The sequence below is a fragment of the Esox lucius genome, chromosome 2 (assembly GCF_011004845.1).
Source record: "Esox lucius isolate fEsoLuc1 chromosome 2, fEsoLuc1.pri, whole genome shotgun sequence".
NCBI lineage: Eukaryota > Metazoa > Chordata > Actinopteri > Esociformes > Esocidae > Esox > Esox lucius.
The window spans coordinates 26,013,096-26,035,590 of NC_047570.1; the positions used below are offsets into that span (position 1 = coordinate 26,013,096).

Genomic DNA, 22,495 nt, shown 5'->3' on the forward strand with positions numbered 1-22,495 from the left:
ACATTCTGTCATCCATACTTCCCTGTGTGTTTTTAACAGAGTTTTTCTTTAGTTATGTTCTGTACAATTAAAAAGTTCAGGAAAAGACAGAGACACAAAGATGCCGGTAACTCTCCAATCTTTTGACCTTCACATTCTAAGACACCACACATACAACTTCATTGGAGCTACCCAAACTCAGTTTCATTCATTAATGGTTTGATCTATCTATATTCAGTAGCATCCATTAATTGTTTGATCTACCTAAATTCAGTTTCATCAATTAATGGTTTGATCTACTTAAATTCAGTATAATCCATTAATGGTTTGATCTACTTAAATTCAGTTAAATCAATTAATGGTTTGATCGACCTAAAGTCAGTATCATCTATTATTGGTTTGATCGACGGAAATGTAGTATCATCCATTAATGGTTTGATCTAACTAAATTCAGTTTAATCCATTATGGTTTGATTTACCTAAACTCAGTTTCACACTTTAGACTCAGTAAAAACTTGAGGGTTTTGGTTTTGCTGTAGAACGTCCACAAGCATATACGTCCATCTGAAGTTACCATAGCTGTAAAATCTATTAAAAACATATGGAAGCACATTACTTCCATATGCCTACAGTGCATATAAAAATCTACACACCCCTGTTAAAATTACAGGTTTTTGTGATGTAAAAGAACGAGATAAAGATAAATCATGTCAGACATTTTCCACCTTTAATGTGACCTATAACGTCAACAATTCAATTGAAAAACTGAAATCTTTGAGGGGGAAAAAATAAAAAACTCACAATAACCTGGTTGCACAAGTGTAAACACCCTTAAACTAATACTTTGTTGAAGCACCTTATGATTTTATTACAGCGCTCAGTCTTTTTGGGTAGGAGTCAGCATGGCATATCTTGACGTGGCAATATTTGCCCACTCTTCTTTGCAAAAGTGCTCCAAATCTGTCATATTGCAAGGACATCTCCTGTGCACAACCCTCTTCACATCACCCCACAGATGTTCAATTGGGTTCAGGTCGGGGCTCTGGCTGGGCCATTCCAAAACGTACATTTTCTTCTGGTGAAGCCATGCTTTTGTGGATTTGGATGTGTGCTTTGGGTTGTTGTCGTGCTGAAGGGTGAACTTCTTCATCTTCAGCTTTCTAACGGACACCTAAAGGTTGTGCCAAAATTGCCTGGTATTTGGAACTGTTCATAATTTCCTCCACCCTGACTAAGGCCCCGGTTATGTTACACCCCTGAAAAAGGGGAGAAATAATCACGAAAGTGATACAGTGATGCTTTGGAAGTTCTCTGTGGACCATAGCTTATGCTCTGAGATGCAACTAATGTCAGGAAGATCCTACTAGAACAGCTGAACTTTATTTGTGATTAATCAGAGTCACTTTAAACGATAGCAGGTGTGTAATGACTTCTATTTAACATGAGTTTGAATATGATTGGTTAATTCTGAACACAGCCACATCCCCAGATGTAAGAGGGTGTGCACACTTATGCAACCAGGTTATTGTAAGATTAATTTTTTTCATTTCCCCCCTCAAAGATTTCAGTTTGTTTTTCAAATGAATTGTTCACATTATAGGCCACATTAAAAGTGGAAAAAATCTTTCTGAAATTATTTATCTTTGTCTCATTCTTTTACATCACAAAAACCTGGCATTTTCACAAAGGTGTTAAGACTTTTTATATCCACTGTATTTCAATTCACAATTGAAGTAAAGTCACATTGCCCTGGAATATCCAATAAAAAGCATGTTGTTTGTCTATTTGTTTGGAGACACCTACATAGGTCCATTCAAATCAAACTTTAACATTTTCTGTGGTTTTTAATTTTACAATACTTTCATTATTTTTTTGTAGTTGCAAAAAATATTTCCTGTTATGATGATAGAAATGTTAAATTTGTGAACATTTGTTGTGATTTGAAATGTCTCTATAAAACCAGTTAAAACCAGTTGTTCTAATTCAAATTTGCATTATACTGTATGACATATTTACCCTTTGACAGGAAACTTCATATATTTGGAGAGAATTTTTTTTCTCTCTGTAAACTGCAAAATTTTGTGGTGTCAGTATTGTCTTGACTTGTCTAAGAGATAAGAACGTTTAGACAGGTGACTGTTCAGTACAGCTGGTTGAGGCATTGCCTTCAGAAGGCCTGGAAGGGGAAGTGGCCTGTCTCACTTTATTGCCAGTTGTGTAATCTTTTGGCTCTGAAACATTGTTTTGAAGGTACCGTCTTTTTGTTGACTTGTTGGGACCTGTCATCGTTAAGCCCTGTGTGCTGTTCGTTGGTGCGCAGTGGGAGTCTGTAATTCATAACAGTCCTGTCAATCTTTAATCTGTTTTAATTAGACACCCAACACACTGGGGACACCTTGACCGTTCAGCTTTACTAATGGCACCCCATGACCTCCATCCTTTTAATAATAGGCACTTACACAATAACAGGGAATTTTAGTATTAGTTATTTATTCTGATCCCTCTCATTAGCCGGTGCCAAGACACCAGCCACTTCTCCTGAGACCTAGTTTGTTTAAATTGTTTTGAACGTACAACTTACTACAACTGATCAGTTTGGAGTTTTGTAGTAAGAGTTGAAAAATCCTCATATACTATTGAAAATAATAGCAAGGCAAAAAAGAAAACTTAATGATATCTGTAACTGGGAGAAATTGGGATTTTCATTGCTGATGACAGTATTATACACTATGGCATCCTCTCTTGCCAAGCTGTATCCCCCCTGCAGTCTGACTTCCAGCTATTACTAAATTCACTTACACAGAATGCAAATAAAACTAAGTGTATGGTATTTTCTAGGTCACAAAATCTACTTTTGAATGACCCCAAAAAGTACTACCCTAAAGGGTTCCATTAGAGAATATGTATCTTCCTACATAAATCTCTTTTAAAATACACATTACTGAGTTGGTGAAGAAGCTTAAGATAAAAAAATGTTAAGTGTCTACAAGAGAGTTTAGACGTCTGACAAACAAACGTTTTGTTTTTTATGTGTGCATTCATTTTTCACATGTTTTTAATGTTGTAATTCAGCTGTGAAAGAGACCTGGAATTGAAATAAAGGCAAAATAAATAAAAACCTATATTTTCCACCTAAGGTTCTGCTGTTGCTACATTGCCGATTCTCACAAGATGTTGACCGCAAGTCAACACTAGAGGACAGCATTTGCATTGTGTTGCTCATCTTAGCCTGCCACTGTCAACAATTGCATCATACCAGTGGGAGTCGTACATACACTGATCTCTACGCACATACACTGATCTTACCTCACTAACTGAGGACTCGGCCCCCCCATCATTAGACACGGGGTGAGAAATCATTCACAAATGTTTCACCACATAATTTGGTGATGTACCCATTATGGTCCCTATATCCAGCAGTGGATGCTTTACAGATAGTTTGTTGACAGCATCACTATCTGTTGACAAACAACTGCAAACAAAGGGTTAAGGTTAGGTATAGGATAAGGTTAGGATTATGAAGTAGGTGAAATGTTCCTGACATGCTACAGGTGGACTGTTCACACTGTTACTAAAGTGTTTCCATGGAACCTGCAATATATGTGCATGGATGTACATGCTTGTGTGTGGCGTGTGTGTGTGTGTGTGTGTGCACTTTCATGGGTGTGTGTGCGTGTCTGTATGCAAGCTCCCCCCATTCCTGTATGTGTGTGTGTATGCGTGTGTGTGACCCGTTGCGTGTTCTGGTTCAAGCCTCCAGTGAGTGACAGTTTGCCCTGGGTGACTTTGTATTCTGAATGGTGCCTGACTATGCCCCAGCCAACAGACCAGAGTACACCGCTCTCTGCTCAAACTGCGGCAGCATGGTGACCCTCAGCAGCACTGAGGCACTGGAGCCAGGTAAGTAGGGAAGCCTCAGACCCAAGGACCATCCATGGGTCTGCTTAGAGAATAATCACCAGAGAACTTTGCATTTGCCACATGCTAATGCTATTTAACAAGGTGCTGTACTCCGGTTGATGTCCGGAGCTCCAGGGATTTGTATTATAACCAGTTGGGTTAGAATTGGGCTGCATGTAAATGTTGTTTGAAGAAACATGATGTCCAGGCAATATATGTGATGATTCAAACGTCAGATTGGATCCTCACTAAAATTCTAGAAAGAGGCGTGTATGTGTGAGTGAGTGTGTGTGTGTGTGCGTGTGTATGTGTGTGTGTGCGTGTATAAGTAATTGTCATTGCGGTCCTGACCCGGTTGTTTCATCTGAACCCCCAGTAGACCCAGGCTCAGACCCTGAGGCATCTAGAGAAGCGAAAATATTTAGATTTCTGGTCAAGTCAACATATTTCTTTCAGGGTGAATGCTTACTGGTCATGTTTGTGAACTCACGCTATTCCTCAATTTTCACATTGATCTTAATCAGCATGATGGGCACATGTATTTTGCAATTGCAAGTTACTTCTCTCCTATAATCTCTGTGTCTGTTATGCTTTTAAATGACAATAAAGACTTTTAAAGAAGTAGAGAAGTAGAGAATTCAGGGCACTGGTTACTAAATATCACATAGCAGCTGCTGGGTCTACTGACTTTAAACATCAGAGAGGGAGACACAGATAGTGACAAGGGAATTCTGTTGGTGGTAGGCAGACTGCATTAACTAACTTGGAGATAAATCAGTATGCACTATTAAACAGATCAGCATGCCAGCTCTTGAGACTCTGAAATAATGGGAAATTATGAAGTTGGAAAACAGTCAGTGGCAGAATCACATGGTTCAATGGTAATGGTAATTTCACTTAAAGTTTTATATGCTAACATTAATAAAATATTATAAAAAAGATTATCCTTCCATTTCATCCACCCTTGACAGATATTTCTCAGTTGAATTGGTCTAAAATGTTTTTTTTATATATGTATATATATATATTGCAACATGTGTTGCAAAAAATAAATAAACTGTTTGTCTGACTAATGAACTGCTGGAAACTGATGTTATCCGTTCCTCACTGTTTACTCATTCATTTTGTCTCATTTTTCAGGCCATGGGAAACACAGCGAGGACAGCCCTTTCCTCAGCAGTACAGATGCTGCCAAAAAGACAGATTTCTATGACAGGAATCTGGCCTTATTTGAGGTCAGTGATCTTGGAGTTCAAAGGACTCTACAACTCTTTTGTATTATTTCAGCAACATAAGCCAAATCAGGTCACTGTGTTTCTGAGCACTGCCTCATCAATTTCATATGATACTGTATGTTATGTCCTGGTGTATACAGTATTTAAATATATGTACAGCAACCTCCACAATAATGGTTTTGATTAACAAAAAAAGCAATAATCATCTTGATCACACTCAAAATAGGACAGAAAGCCATTGATTCATGTGAAATAATTCTTAATTAATGAATAAAGAATTGTCCCAAAACATTTTACATTTATTGACATTTCGTACTTTACACCAGCACAGTCTTCTATATTTTATTATGAATTGGTAGAAAACATAGCAAGTGATTTCAGACCTTTCATACAGAATCAATCCAGATACTTCAGTGTTCTTCGACCTCACTTGTGGACTCTCTTCTTCAGCTCACCACACGTTTTAATGGGTTATAGGTCAGGGGTCCTGGAATAACATAGCAAAAATTGGAATTTGTTGTCCATGAGCCATTTCTTTGTGGATTTGTAAGAATGCTTTGGATTATTGTCCAATCGTTTCCGACTCTTGCTCTAAAATCTCCAGGTACTAGAAAGAGTCCTTGATGCCAGGTGTTCTAATGAGGTAACCTCACATCCTCCCCAATACTTCAAAATAGTGAGTCAGTTCTTTTCTGCCTGAACATACCACTATTCACATCAAATCCACCTCTGGTATGTGTGGACAAAAAGCTAGATTTCTTTCTCATCTGACCATGAGTCTGTCACGGTTGTGAAGGTAGGACACAGGCACAAAGACAAAAGGACAGAAGTAATCAATATTTAATCAAAGAAACATAAAACAAGCAACCAGTGACATTGGGCAGCATGTACAAACATGAAACCAAAATGAACCACACCGGGTGTGGCCAAACATGGAACACAAATAGATTCCCCAATTGGAGGCAACGATCTACACCTGCCTCCAATTGGGGAGACCAAACTGGGTAGAGGTGCCTAGAGGCACCACCTTTTGTCTGGTCCTGGCTATGGCCCCAGGCCAGCGCAGAGATGGCTAGGGGCATAGCCAGGACGTGACAGAGACATTGCTCCGAACAAAGTTACAGTAACATTTCCAAAACATCAGGCATGGGTATTTCAGTCTTGATGAGGTTTTCTTCTAACAAAATATTTAAAGAACTTGTTGGCGGGGAGATGGACTCCAATTGGAATTCTAGACACTTGGTGTTGGTATTTGTATTTCTAGAAGTTAATAATAATGACATCAAATATTTATTTAATATTAATGTGTAATTTCATACTGATTACCCACAATGCCAAAAATAGAACTTAGTAATAATAATGCATATGCAAAATACAAATAAATACAAATGGGCATTTTTTTGCAATTCATATGACATCATATATATGGATTTGTACAATATCTTACACATGTGTTGTGCATAAGATACTAGTTGGTCTCTTCTATGTCTTTCTATGCTCCCAGAGTGGTATTTATACTTTCCCATACCCACTACAGCCACCTCCGTTCCCTGCTCAGTACAACCCAGCTGACCTGTCCCATGTCTCTGTCCCTCAGGAAGAGTTGGACATCCGTCCCAAGGTGTCGTCTCTCCTCAGCCGGCTGGTTAACTACACCAACATAACCCAGGGTGCCAAGGAGCATGAGGAAGCTGAAAGCACAGGGATGTCACACATGAAGGCTCCAAAGGTCAGTGGTCACAGCCCTTTAGTCTCTCTAGCCCCTCCCCTCCGTTTCTGCCTGTGTTTGGGTGGTTCCATGGGTGTAGGTTCTGTTGGTACAGCCGATTTGGTACAAGCTGTGCCTGCGGGCCCCCTGTTGACAGTTGATCAATATGTCACCAAATCATTACCTCTGATCAATTACCTATTTTCTGTTGGTATATCTAGGCTACATGTTGTACACAGAAACACTCGCAGAGACACGCACGCACATCGCACTAAAACGGGGTTAATATTTCCTTGTCATCAAGATATCAATTCTAACCTGCAGGGATATCAATGAATAATTTCTAATGTGAATCTCTGTTCCTCTTCTTCTCTCTTCCCTGCCCCCTTTTGGCCCGCCTCTCCTCATCCCTCTCTACTCAGTCACCCAACATGGGCACCTTGATGGGTGTCTACTTGCCCTGTCTACAGAACATCTTCGGTGTCATCCTCTTCCTCCGTTTAACGTGGATCGTGGGCACAGCCGGCATTGTCCAGTCGTTCTTCATCGTCTTAATGTGCTGTTCATGTGTTAGTACACACACAAACACACACCTTGGTTTCACATTCATGTTAACCTACATACATACTGACATACAGACATGCATCAATACACACTCTGTGTGGCTTCATTAGGATGTCATGTTACACTCTGTTCTGGTCCCCTTGCCAAACACTGTGTTTAAAATGGGTCATCATTCCACTAGTTAATATTTCTAGACTGAATAGAGCACAACATTTCAATCAATTGATCCTCACATTTCCTTGTTATAGTCCAAAAGGATATGTAAAACAGAGTTGTGGTTTATGTCTCAAGCATTTCAATATAAATTGTGCCCAGTAGTGACAAGTGATAAAGAGCACTGTGTATCAGTTGATGGGCACAAAAGAAACTGAGAGAATATTTCACAAATACTTATTTTATGGTCTGAATGTTTTTCTTTCCTATTTTACAGACAATGCTTACTGCCATATCCATGAGTGCCATAGCTACAAATGGTGTTGTCCCAGGTACATTACAAGTTATGCCTATCTCCATGTTGAAGATTGTGAGTAAAGTATGATGTGTGAGTTAAGAATGCCAAGGATTAAGATTTCCTCATGTATTTTGAAAGGAGACCTTCAAGATTAAAATAAATACATTTTGATTTGACCTGATGTCATACAACCAAGTCAAACATTTCTAATTAACAACTTCACATTCCCATAAAAGTCCTGTCACACTGCAAACAGTCAGCGTTTACGTTCAGTGTGATTAACTGAATGTTAGAAAATTAAATGGTGTTGTTGCCAACAGAATGAATGTCTATTGTGAATAAAAGTCCCCGTGGAGCACCTGAATGGACTCACCGGACTTCACGCACCTTTTTAAATGCTCCAAAATTACAATTGTTTTCTCCGAATTGCCTTGTGAATGCCTAAGATTGTAAGCTCATATGTTTTATGTTGGCTAGTCATGTTGACAGTGTAACAAGCTTTAAAATAATACCCATCTGACCCTGCTTATGGCTTGTGTAAAAAACAACAGTAGTCGTGTGATGGATGTGATGCAGGCCTGTTTCCCAAACAACAACTGTGCCAGCTAGGAGAGCCAGCAAATATTATCTTCAATCTATGAATATCAATTTAACCAGTTTCATCCCTGTAAGTCTAACTCTGTTCCCCTCTGCTCTGTCCTATAGCCGGAGGGGCTTACTTCATGATCTCTCGTTCCTTGGGTGCTGAGTTTGGCGGGGCTGTTGGAATCTGTTTCTACCTGGGAACAACTTTTGCTGCAGCCATGTACATACTGGGAGCTATAGAGATCTTCCTGGTTAGTTACGTACTGAGTCACGAATGGAACTCTAGCGCACTGCCTTTGACCAGACCTTATAAATGTGCATGTACAGTGGGGAGAACAAGTATTTGATATACTGCCGACTTTGCAGGTTTTCCTACTTACAAAGCATGTAGAGGTCTGTAATTTTTATCATAGGTACACTTCAACTGTGAGAGATGGAATATAAAACAAAAATGCAGAAAATCACATTGTATTATTTTTAAATAATTAATTTGCATTTTATTGCATGACATAAGTATTTGATCACCTACCAACCAGAAAGAATTCCGGCTCTCACAGACCTGTTAGTTTTTCTTTAAGAAGCCCTCCTGTTCTCCACTCATTACCTGTATTAACTCTCCCTGTTTGAACTTGTTACCTGTATAAAAGACACCTGTCCACACACTCAATCAAACAGACTCCAACCTCTCCACAATGGCCAAGACCAGAGAGCTGTGTAAGGACATCAGGGATAAAATTGGAGACCTGCACAAGGCTGGGATTCATAGTAGCCTATGAAAACCTGCAAAATCGGCAGTGTATCAAATACTTGTTCTCCCCACTATATGTAGGGAATCCAGGGCATTTTTGGAAAAAACTAAACCAGTATATTATGTAAAATAAAATAAACCAGTATACTACGTAAACTAGTGTAGATCAATGTACTTTGGTATACTGTATGACTGATGTTCATTTGCAGCAATGAACTGGCTAATGACAGCTCAAATCACCGTAGGATTCAAAATAAATTAAGTCAAATATGCTTTGTTGTTTTATATGGTGAGTTGTATAGGACACTACGTGTCGGGGTGCATTTTTAATGTTTAAGGCAGAATTGAATTATATGTATTACACGGCATGTGAGCATCTAATCCAAATTACTTTTGATGTTCTTTTCCTCTCCAAGAAATACCTGGTCCCCCAGGCAGCCATCTTCCATGCCAGCGATCCCCACGGCGGTGACAGTGCCATCCTCAACAACATGAGGGTGTACGGCACCATCTGTCTCAGCCTCATGGCCGTGGTGGTCTTTGTCGGGGTCAAATATGTCAACAAGCTGGCCTCTCTCTTCCTAGCCTGTGTCATCATCTCTATCATCTCCATCTATGCCGGGGCGATCAAGTCCATTTTCCAACCACCCAACTTTTCGTAAATCACTTGTTTATTTGTGTACTGTGCTTTTTATGTCCAAAACGGAACTGGGGATAATGGTATAATTTATTTAATTTGGGTTTATTGTCATACAGTTCTTCCCAGCGAAAACCAAAACCACTGCTGTTCTGCCTGGCCACAACTGTCGAGTGACATTGGTTTTTACTTTGTTAATTTGTCCTAAATAAACAGTAATGGACACATTTATGTTTTAAGTGTAGCTATAATTTGAAATAAACTTGTGAACTATATATATAATATATATACAGCTCCGGAAAAAATGAAGAGACCACAGCAACATTTTCTTTCATTTCCAAAAAAGTCGAAAAGGAAAGTTTTGAGTGAGAAACAGAAGGGTTAAAATTAAGAGACCACTGCAAACTGAACGCCTCTGTTCCTCCCTCAAAACTTTCCTTTTCAACTTTTTTGGAAAGGAAGGAAAAAGGTGCAGTGGTCTCCTCATTTTTTCCGGAACTGTATATTCATATATCTTGGTATTTTAATCACTCAGTGGTTCATCAATAACCGCAAACATCCCTTTCTCCAGGATCTGCATGCTGGGAAACCGGACCTTGGTGAGAGATCAGTTTGACGTGTGTAGTAAGGTGGTTCTTGACGGCAACGTGACTGTACCAAGTCAGCTCTGGAAGAACTTCTGCAGCTCTGGCAACATCAGCAGTCCTCAGTGTGACGACTACTTCAACCAGAACAACGTCACAGAGATCCAGGGAATACCAGGTCTGGCCAGCGGCATCATCAGAGGTAGGGACCACAGCAGGGAGTGAACCACGTAGTTGTACTGTGAAAACACTATCTGGAACGTACATCTGTAAAATACTTTGTCGTAATAGCTGCACACCAACTCATTTGTTTGTGAAATGAATGGAAAGAATGCATTCTGATTATTATTACCACAGCTCTGAGGGGCGCAGCCAGCTAGGGGGCAGCAGAAACAATGTATTCTGGGTATTATTACGACAGCCCTAAAGGGCGTAGCCAGCTACGGGGAAGCAGAAACAATGTATTCTGGGTATTATTACGACAGCCCTAAGGGGCGTAGCCAGCTAGGGAGCAGCAGAAACAATGTATTCTGGTTATTATTACGACACCCTTAAGGGGCGTAGCCAGCAAGGGGGCAGCAGAAACAATGTATTCTGGGTATTATTACGACAGCCCTAAGGGGCGTAGCCAGCAAGGGGGCAGCAGAAACAATGTATTCTGGTTATTATTATGACAGCCCTGAGGGGCGCAGCCAGGTAGGGGGCAGTAGAGTCGCGTCCACTCTCTGTACAAGGTAGGACCCATTTACCACCACAACAGCCTTAATTCTCCAGGGCATAGATTCTACAAGGTGTTGGCAACATAAGAGTTTTGGTCAATAGTGACATGACAGTTTCTGGACAGCAGTACATTGTGAGTAACTCTCTCCATCTTATTACAAAGATACTCTTTTGGGTCGAGAATGTGGACTGTGCAGGCCACCCAAGTAAACTGAACCCCAGACACGTCCGACCAAGCAATATTTTTCCACTCCTACGTGTTCCAGTATTGTTGATCAGTGTTGACTAGAGCATCACCTCTTGGGTTTTGATGATAGTACAACCCATTTGGGTCATCTACCGCAATATCCCGATTATGCAATTGCCCAGGATAAGAGAAATCTCTGAACACCACTGTTTTATCGTGCTGTTATTTTGTCAGTATGTAGAATCTGGTGGCTTCCAGGACTTTTGCCTCCAACCTCTCTCATCAACCATCTGTTTACACCCACGGGACTGCTGTTGATTGAATGTTTTATGTTTGCTGCGCCATTCTCTGTAAACACTAGTTGCTGACATATATAAAAAACCCAGGGGGGTGGTTATTCCTGAGATACTGTCTACTGCGATGTGACTCATTGTCTGTACTTTTTCCTAAACACTTGAAAGTAAAACACATGTCAAGTACATGAGGGATATGTGGTGATGGACGGCTTTGGTGTATATGTTGATGTGTGGGGATGTACACATTGCTTACTTTGTGAATATGCTTTAACACATCTGACTCTGGTTCTGGGCATGTTTTAGATAACATGTGGGGCGACTACCTAGAGAAGGGTCAGATCCTGGAGAAGGCTGGCCTGCCTTCTGTCAACGTCCATGGCGCTGTGGAGAGCATCGGGCTATACGTTTCTGCTGATATTGCTACCTCCTTCACCCTCCTCGTGGGAATCTTCTTTCCCTCAGCCACAGGTAAAACCTGGAAATGCGCACCAATACGTGGTAAATCACATCCAGACTTGGCAACCCACATTGAACTTGGCAATGTTGAACCTAGCAACCCATGGACATGTCTGTTCACTAATTGATTGTGCCAGTAGTCATTGGAGTACATCAATGGATTGAATAATATAGAAAAGCCTTGTTTAATGACATAGTGACACGGTTGTTTCCTCTTGTAAAGGATCAATTTTCTTTAGTCACATACTCCATAATCCCATGTGGCTTATTTCCATTCTGTAATGTAGGTATCATGGCAGGTTCTAACAGATCAGGAGATCTGAAAGATGCTCAGAAGTCTATCCCTATTGGAACCATCTTGGCCATTACCACTACCACCTTAGTCTGTATCCTTCCATGATACATATAGCTGCTGTAAAAGGTACAACTTCCTCATCCATATCAAAATGTTCTTGTGTAGTATATAGATACAGTGTTACTCTTGTTACTTTATGTCCCTTTACATTATGGCATCAGATTTTAGCTCTGTGGTTCTCTTTGGGGCCTGCATTGAAGGAACAGTCCTAAGAGACAAGTAAGTAAACGTGTGTGTGGCATTATTTTTGACATCACCAGATTAACACAGCCTGCAGCTTCTCACCAAAGAATGTTGTTGAATTTGTTAGTGTGGTAAAGCAGAGGTTTGCTGATAAAGTGATGTGTAATAATATGTCTGATAACATGACCTATTCTGTAGGTTTGGTGATGCAGTCAGTAAGAACCTGGTTGTAGGGACTCTGTCATGGCCTTCCCCCTGGGTTATCGTGATTGGCTCCTTCTTCTCCACTGTGGGGGCAGGACTGCAGTCCCTAACCGGTGCTCCTCGGCTCCTACAAGCTATTGCCAAAGACAACATCATCCCCTTCCTCAGGGTAATTTTCTGGCCAAGAACAGCCCTCGCACTGGCCTTTGGTGTGTGGAGATGTATTGTGCACGCTTACGTAGTATGTACACTACCGTTCAAATGTCTGGGGTCACTTAGAAATGTCCTTGTTTTCCATGATAACATAAATGAAGTGAGTTTGAATGGATAAGAAATATAGTTATTGACAAGGTTAGAAATAATTAGTCCTTCAAAGAAACCTCCATTTGCAGCAATTACAGCTTTGCAGACCTTTGGCATCCAAGTTGTCAATTTGTTGATGTAATCTGAAGAGATTTCACCCCATGTTTCCTGAATACATCCTGCAAGTTGGATTTTCTTGATGGACACTTATCTTACATATCATACGGTCAAGCTGCTCCCACAACAGCTCAATAGGGTTGAGATCTGGTGACTGTGCTGGTCACTCCATTATAGACAGAATACCAGCTGCTTCTTCCCTAAATAGTTCTTGAATAATTTGGAGCTGTGCTTTCGGTCATTGTCCAGTTGTAGGAGGAAATTGCGCCATGCGAAGTGTATGGCATGGTGTTGCAAAATGGAGTGATAGCCTTCCTTCTTTAAGAACCCTTTTACCCTGTACAAATCTCCCACTTTACCACCACCAAAGCGCCCCCAAACCATCACATTGCTTCCAAAATGCTAGACAGATGATGTCAAGCACTCCGCCAGCATCTTTTCATTTGGTCTGCATCTGTAGAATGTTCTTCTGATCCGTACACATCCAACTACGATTCGTCTGTCCATAACACGTTTTCTCAGTCTTCCTCTTTTCAGGGTCTTTGTTTCTTTGTCCATCTTAATATTTTCTTTTTATTGGCCTGTCTGAGATATGGCCTGTCGGAGTCGCCTCTTCATTGTTGACCTTATGATTGTTTTACGGGTATTTTTTAATGAAGCTGCAAGGTGAGGACGTGTGAGGTGTCTGTTTCTCAAACTAAACTTTCTAATATATTTGTCATCTTGCTCAGTTGTGCACCGGGGCCCCCTACTCTTTCTTTTCTGGTTTGAACCTTCATTTCTCAGAACAAGAATAGACTGATGAGTATAAGATGAAAGGTTTTTGTTTCTGGCCATTTTGAGCCTGTAATCAAACTCATAATTGCTGATGCTTCAGATACTCAACTAATCTCACAAAGCCCAGTTTTAGTGCTTCTTTAATCAAAACAAAAGTTTTCAGCTATACTAACATAATTGCAAATGGTTTTCTTATGATCAATTAGCCTTTTAAAATTATGAACTTGGATTAGGAAACACAATGTGCCATTGGAACAGAGGACGGATAGTTGCTGATAATGGGCCTCTGTATGCCTATGTAGACATATATGACTTTAAAAATAAATGTCCTGCTACAATTGTCATTTACAACATGGACAGTGTCTACACTGTATTTCTGATCAATTAGATATTATTTTAATTGACAAATAAATTCAGATCCCTGAAGGTGTCCTTTGGTATCTGGCACCAAACGTTAGCAGCAGATTCTTACAAGTCCTGTAGGTTTTGAGGTGGAGCTGAAGTGGATCTGACTTGTTGGTCCAGCAAATTCCATCTGATTGAGATCTGGGGAATTTGGAGGGCAACACCTTTAACTCTTCATCATGTTCCTCAAACCATTCCCAAACAATGTGTGCAGTGTGGCAGGGCACATTATCCTGCTGAAAGAGGCCACTGTCATCAGGGAATTAAATTAACATGAAGGGATATACCTGGTCTGCAACAATGTTTAGGTAGGTGGCCCATGTCAAATTGATGTCCACATGAATGCCTGGACCCAGGGTTTTTCCAGCAGAACATTGCCCAGAGCATCACACTCCCTCCACCGGCTTGTCGTCTTCCCACAATGCATCCTGGTGCCATCACCTCCTCAAGTGAACAGCACATACATACACATCCAAACAGGTGATTTAAAAGATAAAGGCGACCTTCTTCCACTGCTCCATGGTCCAGTTCCGACGCTCGTTGTGCCCATTGAAGGCACTTCTGACAGTAGACTGCATTCGTCGTGGGCACTCTGTGGCCACACAGCCCCACACGCAGCAGGGTGCAATGCATGTTGTGTTAGGACACAACATGCATTGTCCTGGGACTTTTTCCTGGGACTCTTCCTTCTGTCCTTTCGGACCAGACGGGATAGCCTTCATTGCCCTCGCGAATCGATGAGCCATGGATGCCCAACACCTAGTTGGCGGTTTGTGTTTCATTTCTCCTTGGACCACTGTCAGTTGGGACTCACCACTGCTGACCGGAACAATCCGACAATCCCTGCCGTTTCAGAGATGCACAGGCCATAACAATTTGGCCCTTGTCAAAGTTGCTCAGGTCTTTACTTCTGCCCATTTCTCCTGCATCCAACACGTTGACTACCAGAACTGATTGTTCGCTTACTATCTAATCTACCCAGACCTTGACACATGCCCTTGTTAGGAGATGATCAACGTTATTCGCTTCACCTGTGAGGGGTCATAATATTTTGGCTGGTCAGTATATATTTTAACATGTATACATAGACAATGCCATGTATCCAGTGGCCTGACAAACATAGCTTTCCCCTGAATCCTAATAATTTTCATCATAAATACATTTTTAATACATCCTGTTTACTTTCTTTGGCTCGGAGTGTGGTCACACTACCTGTGGATATATTATGCAAATGACTGCTACCTTCAGTGATTAGAGAAGAGCTGTGGAGAAAATACACTATAAGTTTATTTGCATTACCTCATAAAGTTTGGTGGCAAAAGAGCAGCTAATTTATTTAAAAATATTATAATGTCACCCTTGTGCATGTAGACACACCACCAATAACATATCTGTATCTTGATTTATTTTCCAGGTGTTTGGTCATGGCAAGGCCAACGGGGAACCTACCTGGGCACTGCTACTGACAGGGCTCATTGCTGAGCTGGGCATCCTCATAGCATCTCTGGACATGGTGGCCCCTATCCTCTCCATGTGAGGCAAACAGACACACACACACAAACACACATTCAGTCTGGACAAAATAGATTCTCACAGGTCCACACACACCCAGATACACAGAAGGAAAACGCCTATGGAAACAAATGAAAATACACACACACACACACACACACAAAGCATTAAATACACACGGACATGCTACATCAAACATGATGATTCACAAGCAGGCACAGGCACAGATCATTTCAGGGGATAGTTTGATGGATGAACTTACTCCTATCTGCCAAAGGTATGTAATATTTATTGTAGAAAACAGGTTATTTCTGACTCTACTTTGCCTTTTACATTGCTCATAATAAACCGGTAGACCTCATACTTTCATAATTCAGTGGTCATTCTACTTTTAATTGACACACGTTCTAGAGAGCTATGGTGTCGAGATTGGCTGTGGAAGGTCACCAAGTTGAATTCATCCTATGTTTATGTGTGTGATTATTCTGTAGGTTCTTCTTGATGTGCTACCTCTTTGTGAACTTAGCCTGTGCTGTGCAGACCTTACTACGAACACCCAACTGGAGGCCCAGATTCAAATATTACCACTGGTAAGTATGTTATTGTTGTATGTGAGTTTGTTTGTAGGCATACTATATGGCAGCAAAGAAATGCTCATTTTGCATGTGTGGGTGTGTTTTGAATACTCTATTTGAATAAGCTACTGCTACTCCTCAGGTGACATACTGTATAGGGAAGCTTATCAAATTTCCTGGTGACCTGACTGACTGACTGACTGACTACAGTTCGAGGCCTTTTGTTCTCTAGTGTTTACTAAAAGAAGCCTTCATAAATAGACCAACAAAATGACAACAACATGTAATTATACATGCTAAATTGAATCCTCTTCCAATAAGATATAAGCTATGTTTGTTTCTAGTATCCCTATTATCAGTGCATCATTTCAGAAGATATACAGTACAGCACAAGTTGTGAATATCGGCATGATCCAGTTATGGTTGTATGAGGAATGCACAAATATATGCAACCACCACATTATTATACAGTCTTTTTATGAGTTATCAGTAGTATTGTTGTCCCACCCTCACAGGGCCCTGTCTTTTCTGGGAATGAGCATGTGCCTGGCTCTCATGTTCATCTCTTCCTGGTACTATGCCATAGTGGCCATGTGCATCGCCGGCATGATCTACAAGTACATTGAGTACCAAGGGTATGTCTGGAATTTAACGTTTGACTCCATACATGACATTCCGTGTCATTACTGGGCTACAGAATGTCGTAGAATGTACTGCAATGCAGCTTCTGGCTTGGTTCACCTCTGTTAGAGCCGAGAAGGAGTGGGGAGATGGGATAAGAGGTCTGTCCCTCAGTGCTGCCCGTTACGCTCTGCTGCGGCTGGAACATGGACCACCTCACACTAAAAACTGGAGGTAAGGACCCCCTTTCCATGGATTCCTTATCATACTAGTAAGTATCCATATTCTGTCACGTCATCAGTTATCCATGGATAACCTTGGAATCAAAGCTCAGGGTCTGATGTTCAAGCTGTTTGCCTTTCCAGGCCCCAAGTCCTGGTGCTCTTGAAGCTGGATGAGGACCTCCACGTCAAATATCCCCGTCTCTTGACCTTTGTCTCCCAGCTAAAGGCAGGGAAAGGCCTGACCATAGTGGGCTCCGTCATCCAGGGGCAGTTCCTTGACAGCTACGGAGAAACACAGGCTTCAGAACAGGTAGGCCTGGAATTGTTGTTGCGTGAGAATTGTGTTCTCAAATCCCTCAGTTTGGAAAGCGCGTTCATCCCTGGTAGAGGGATAACGAGACATTTGTCAGTACTACATCTTGAGCTCATCACCATTTGAGGACAAATATCTTTACTTTCTAATGTGGTGCATTCTGTAAAGACACAACGCTTCTCTCCCTGCCAGGCCATAAAGAATATGATGGAGATTGAGCGGGTGAAGGGTTTTTGCCAGGTGGTTGTGGCGTCCAAGGTGAGGGAAGGCATTGCCCACCTAATCCAGTCTTGTGGCCTTGGGGGAATGAAGCACAACACAGTAGTGATGGGATGGCCTTATGGTTGGAGGCAAAGTGAAGATCCCCGCGCATGGAAGACATTTATTAGTAAGGGTTGTTATTGTCAACTATTGTCATACACCTGCTTCTGACCACTAATAATTTTCATCCCAGTCTGTCCATTGGCCTTCTCTCTGTTTCTGTGGGTTTAGTGGACTGCTTATATAGTTTTTAATTTGTTCCATGCCCGACTTTGTAGTCAATTAACAGCCCTGGCCTAATACTGCATACTCACGGAAAATGAAAGATTTCACTCTGTGTGCCCTTTCACAGACACAGTCCGCTGTACCACAGCAGCCCACCTGGCTTTGATGGTGCCCAAGAACGTGTCCTTCTACCCCAGTAACCACGAACGCTTCACAGAAGGCACCATCGACGTGTGGTGGATCGTCCATGATGGCGGGATGCTCATGCTGTTGCCCTTCTTGCTTAAACAGCACAAAGTAAGGAAAAGAAATGTTTACACAATTGTGAAGAAATTTATCAATCCTAAAACATAGAGTATATCATAATATATCAAAGTGATACTTTGATAATTACTTACAAAGAAATGGTCAAAGTCATGTAATGAGACCAGAAATCCCAGGTGAAAAATATGCAGTATGTTGGTCATAATGGGGTATGGCTCACACATTTCTTAAAGGGATATTTCAGGATATTGTTGTGGACATGTACTTCCCCAGAGTCAGAGTAGTCTTATTCTGTAGAGGTAGATTAAGGGCTTGACTGCAAAAATCCTGAACTATCCCTTTAATATTGTGTGTTTCAGGTTTGGAGGAAGTGTAAGATGCGTATCTTCACTGTGGCCCAGATGGATGACAACAGTATTCAGATGAAAAAGGACCTGGCAATGTTTCTCTACCAGCTGAGAATAGAAGCTGAGGTGGAGGTGGTGGAAATGGTGAGAAAAAGTGATTCTTTAGTCAGGAGACAAATATGCAATCAAAATGAGTTTGTGAAAAATACCTCCATTCTTAGACACCACAAATATGTTCAATGTGAAATCATTCATATAGTATACTACTATGTTTTTTTGTCAGCATGACAGCGATATCTCGGCCTACACATATGAGAGGACTCTGATGATGGAGCAGCGGTCTCAGATGCTTAGACAGATGAGGCTTTCGAGTGCAGAGAGAGAAAGAGAGGTACATCGGGGGCAATAATGCAAACACCAATTTCAGCTCACTTGAAAACAGTTGTGCACCACAGTGGAGAACATTTACACTCAGTTTCCTCAACCAGGATTTCCTCTACCCCAGTACAGTAAAAACATGCTCTCGGCACAGTCTCCTTTAAAAGTAAATTTGTTTAGTTCAGAAGTTTAATCTATGTCTGGGGACCAATATCTACACTATCATAGAATGAAGCACTTTGTGGTAATTCATTTCAGGTTATACTGAATTATGTACACTGTATTATGCATTCCTTCTCTAGGCTCAGCTGGTGAAGGACAGGCACTCTCTTGTCCGGATGGGCAGCCTGTACTCAGACGAGGAGGAGGAGGTGGTGGAGCATGAAGCTGAGAAGATCCAGATGACCTGGACCAAGGAGAAATACGAGGCAGACAGAAGGAATAGGAACAACGCACCAGAGAACTTCAGAGAACTCATCAGCCTCAAACCGTAAGTATCTATCTTTTGGTTTCTTGTCCAGCAAACAATTGCTAGGGTGGGAGAATGTTTTGCAGAGTCACCACTGATGTTTCCCTGACGTTTAAGTGTCCACATTTGTGTTAGATTGAGAAGTCCCATCTTATATAGATTAAAGACTTACTATGTTATATACAGTGAACTCTTCCTATGTTGTACAGAGTAAAAGTCTTCCTTTCTATTTCCGGAGGGCAGGGGGTCCAGGGTCTGTGTGATGACCTCACTTCCATTACCTCAGAAATGAGCAGTAACTATGTGTTATAATGCTGAGCATCTTGAAGTGAACTCTACAATCTTTTTGAAATCTGCATTCCAAATACCATGTCACTGAAAAACGTCTTTAGATCAGAAAGGGGTATTGTAAATTATTTAAAATAATGACAAAAAATACTACATGTATTTTGCTAAATATAACTCACTTAGCAAGCTAAACACTGGCCACTAGCACAAATGAAGAAAGTCAAAACAACTGTACCGACGAGCAAATCATTTTTAGAATGGCCCTTTTTAACTGCTCATTTATAAACAAGAGTTAATGAATTGAATCTTCCCACAGAGACGTTCCTATGAGTACAAAGGCAGAGTACAAGTTTGGCACAAAGTGTGTTGCCCGCTGGGAGGGGAGAGGGTGAAGAAATTATGCTTAAGTTACACATGAACCAGGCTTTTATACCAAGTGACATACTGAAAATGAATGTAACTACTCTTTCCTAAGGGAGGGAACAAGGTGCAATACATTCTCTGGTACCTCACTGTCTGAATATGGTGAAGAGAGGGTTCTAGATCAGGGACGATAAGGGCTATCCGTAATTTAAAGCACCTGAAAGACTTGAATCTTCACGAAGCTTCTCAGGGGCTTGATTGTATAAATTCAAGAAGTTGCCACATCAGATATACCTGTTCCCTCCGTCAGGCAATAATAGTTACAGTGTTTTCTCAGACCACATGGAAACGTAGGCCTATTTACACAGCAAGGAATATCTTCTGTTATATCATTCAAACCCCATACCCTTTGTGCAATAGTTTGGGATGGTTGGGTGGGATTTAATTTTGGTATGTGGATTGCATCCAGGTTGGAGGATTCCCATTATCAGAAAGTACAACATTTATAATAGTAAATCTGAAATCCTCTAACCAAGATGAAAATACCGGGGAATTGTTCCCAGAACCCTATACTGAGGCTCTTCATTATGTTAAGAAAACTTGAACTGGTAAATTGTTGTAAATTAATTACAAATACGAAAATAATACAATAAAACCCAAAAATAATCAATTTCATATATTCCAAAAGTATCCACCCTGTGTGGTCTGTTAGTGGGACCTTTGGCAGCAGTTACAGCCATGGTACTGAGATTTGGTGTGAATTTCTTTAAACAATGTTTTCCCCCCCACTCTCCCATGAAGACAACTTTGGTGAAACACCCTGGCTATTGTTACAGTATGCACAGTGTCTCCCAGCTCAGCTGTGGAAAGCTGTAACTCCTGTCGAGTTTCCATAGGCATTATTGGCCTCCCTGACTGGTGCCCTTCTCAACCAGGATCTGTCTATAATACCAGATTTACACTTGTGATATATTCTCTCCATTACTTAATAATGGTCTTTAATGTGCTCCAGGGGATATTCAATGCCTTGGAAATGTTCTTATATCCTACCCCTGAATGGTGCATTTCAAGAAACCTGTTACTGATTTACTTTCATCGTCATGATGTAGTTTTTGTTAGGAATTGTACTAACCATCTGTGGGACCACCCAGGGACAGGTTTATTGAACCTTTTTCATTTGAAATGATGTGGAAGTTTCAAATGTCTATATTTTATTCAGAATACAACATAGATGACATATCAAATGTTTAAACTGAGAAAATTTATCACTTTAAGGGAAAAATAAGTTGATTTTAAATTTCATGGCATCAACACATCTCAAAAAAGTTGGGACAATGCCATGTTTACCACTGTGTGGCATCCCCTCTTCTTTTTATAACAGACTGCAAACGTCTGGGGATTGAGGAGACAAGTTGCTCAAGTTTATGAAAAGGAATGTTGTCCCATTCTTGTCTAATACAGGCTTCTAGTTGCTCAACTGTCTTAGGTCTTCTTTGTCGCACCTTCCTCTTTATGATGCACCAAATGTTTTCTATGGGTGAAAGATCTGGACTGCAGGCTGGCCATTTCAGTACTCGGATCCTTCTTCTATGCAGCCATGACATTGTAATTGATGCAGTATGTGGTCTGGCATTGTCATGTTGGAAAATGCAAGGTCCCTTCCCTGAAAGAGACGACGTCTGGATGGGAGCATATGTTGTTCTAGAACTTGGATATAACTGTCAGCATTGATGGTGCTTTTCCAGATGTGTAGGCTGCCCATGCCACACGCACTCATGCAACCCCATACCATCAGAGATGCAGGCTTCTGAACTGAGCGCTGATAACAACTTGGGTTGTCCTTGTCCTCTTTTCAAATTTTGATTCGTCTGACCACAGAACACCTTTCCAATTTGCCGCAGTCCATTTTAAATGATCCTTGGCCCAGAGAAAACGCCTGCGCTTCTGGATCCTGTTTAGATACGACTTCTTTTTTGACCTATAGAGTTTTAGCCGGCAACGGCAAATGGCACAGTGGATTGTGTTCACCGACAATGTTTTCTGGAAGTTTTCCTGAGCCCATGTTATGATTTCCATTACAGTATTATTCCTGTATGTGATGCAGTGCCGTCTGAGGGCTCGAAGATCACGGGCATCCAGTATGGTTTTCCGGCCTTGACCCTTACACACAGAGATTGTTCCAGATTCTCTGTGTCTTTGAATGATATTATGCACTGTAGATGATGATAACTTCAAACTCTTAGCAATTCTTCTCTGAGAAA

The 22,495-nt window shown here is 41.0% G+C and overlaps 1 protein-coding gene across 2 annotated transcripts in view; it reads left to right on the forward strand.

Annotated features, from left to right (window-relative positions):
* Positions 1 to 22,495, forward strand: part of slc12a4 (solute carrier family 12 member 4) — a 34,890-nt gene that overhangs the window by 9,126 nt on the left and 3,269 nt on the right. The window contains exons 1-22 of one of the 2 annotated variants that reach the window (XM_013137400.3): positions 3,749 to 3,879; positions 5,020 to 5,114; positions 6,712 to 6,843; positions 7,245 to 7,391; positions 7,817 to 7,871; positions 8,543 to 8,673; positions 9,587 to 9,828; positions 10,379 to 10,593; positions 11,898 to 12,062; positions 12,338 to 12,436; positions 12,567 to 12,624; positions 12,787 to 12,961; positions 15,809 to 15,927; positions 16,398 to 16,496; positions 16,997 to 17,116; positions 17,232 to 17,336; positions 17,468 to 17,636; positions 17,832 to 18,027; positions 18,253 to 18,422; positions 18,749 to 18,880; positions 19,020 to 19,127; positions 19,417 to 19,604. In XM_013137400.3, coding sequence (XP_012992854.3) covers positions 3,777 to 3,879; positions 5,020 to 5,114; positions 6,712 to 6,843; positions 7,245 to 7,391; positions 7,817 to 7,871; positions 8,543 to 8,673; positions 9,587 to 9,828; positions 10,379 to 10,593; positions 11,898 to 12,062; positions 12,338 to 12,436; positions 12,567 to 12,624; positions 12,787 to 12,961; positions 15,809 to 15,927; positions 16,398 to 16,496; positions 16,997 to 17,116; positions 17,232 to 17,336; positions 17,468 to 17,636; positions 17,832 to 18,027; positions 18,253 to 18,422; positions 18,749 to 18,880; positions 19,020 to 19,127; positions 19,417 to 19,604 — 3,023 coding nt within the window. In that variant the 5' untranslated portion in view covers positions 3,749 to 3,776. Of the gene's footprint in view, positions 1 to 3,748; positions 3,880 to 5,019; positions 5,115 to 6,711; positions 6,844 to 7,244; positions 7,392 to 7,816; positions 7,872 to 8,542; positions 8,674 to 9,586; positions 9,829 to 10,378; positions 10,594 to 11,897; positions 12,063 to 12,337; positions 12,437 to 12,566; positions 12,625 to 12,786; positions 12,962 to 15,808; positions 15,928 to 16,397; positions 16,497 to 16,996; positions 17,117 to 17,231; positions 17,337 to 17,467; positions 17,637 to 17,831; positions 18,028 to 18,252; positions 18,423 to 18,748; positions 18,881 to 19,019; positions 19,128 to 19,416; positions 19,605 to 22,495 lie in introns of those variants that run through there. The other variant, XM_013137399.3, reaches the window with a different exon arrangement.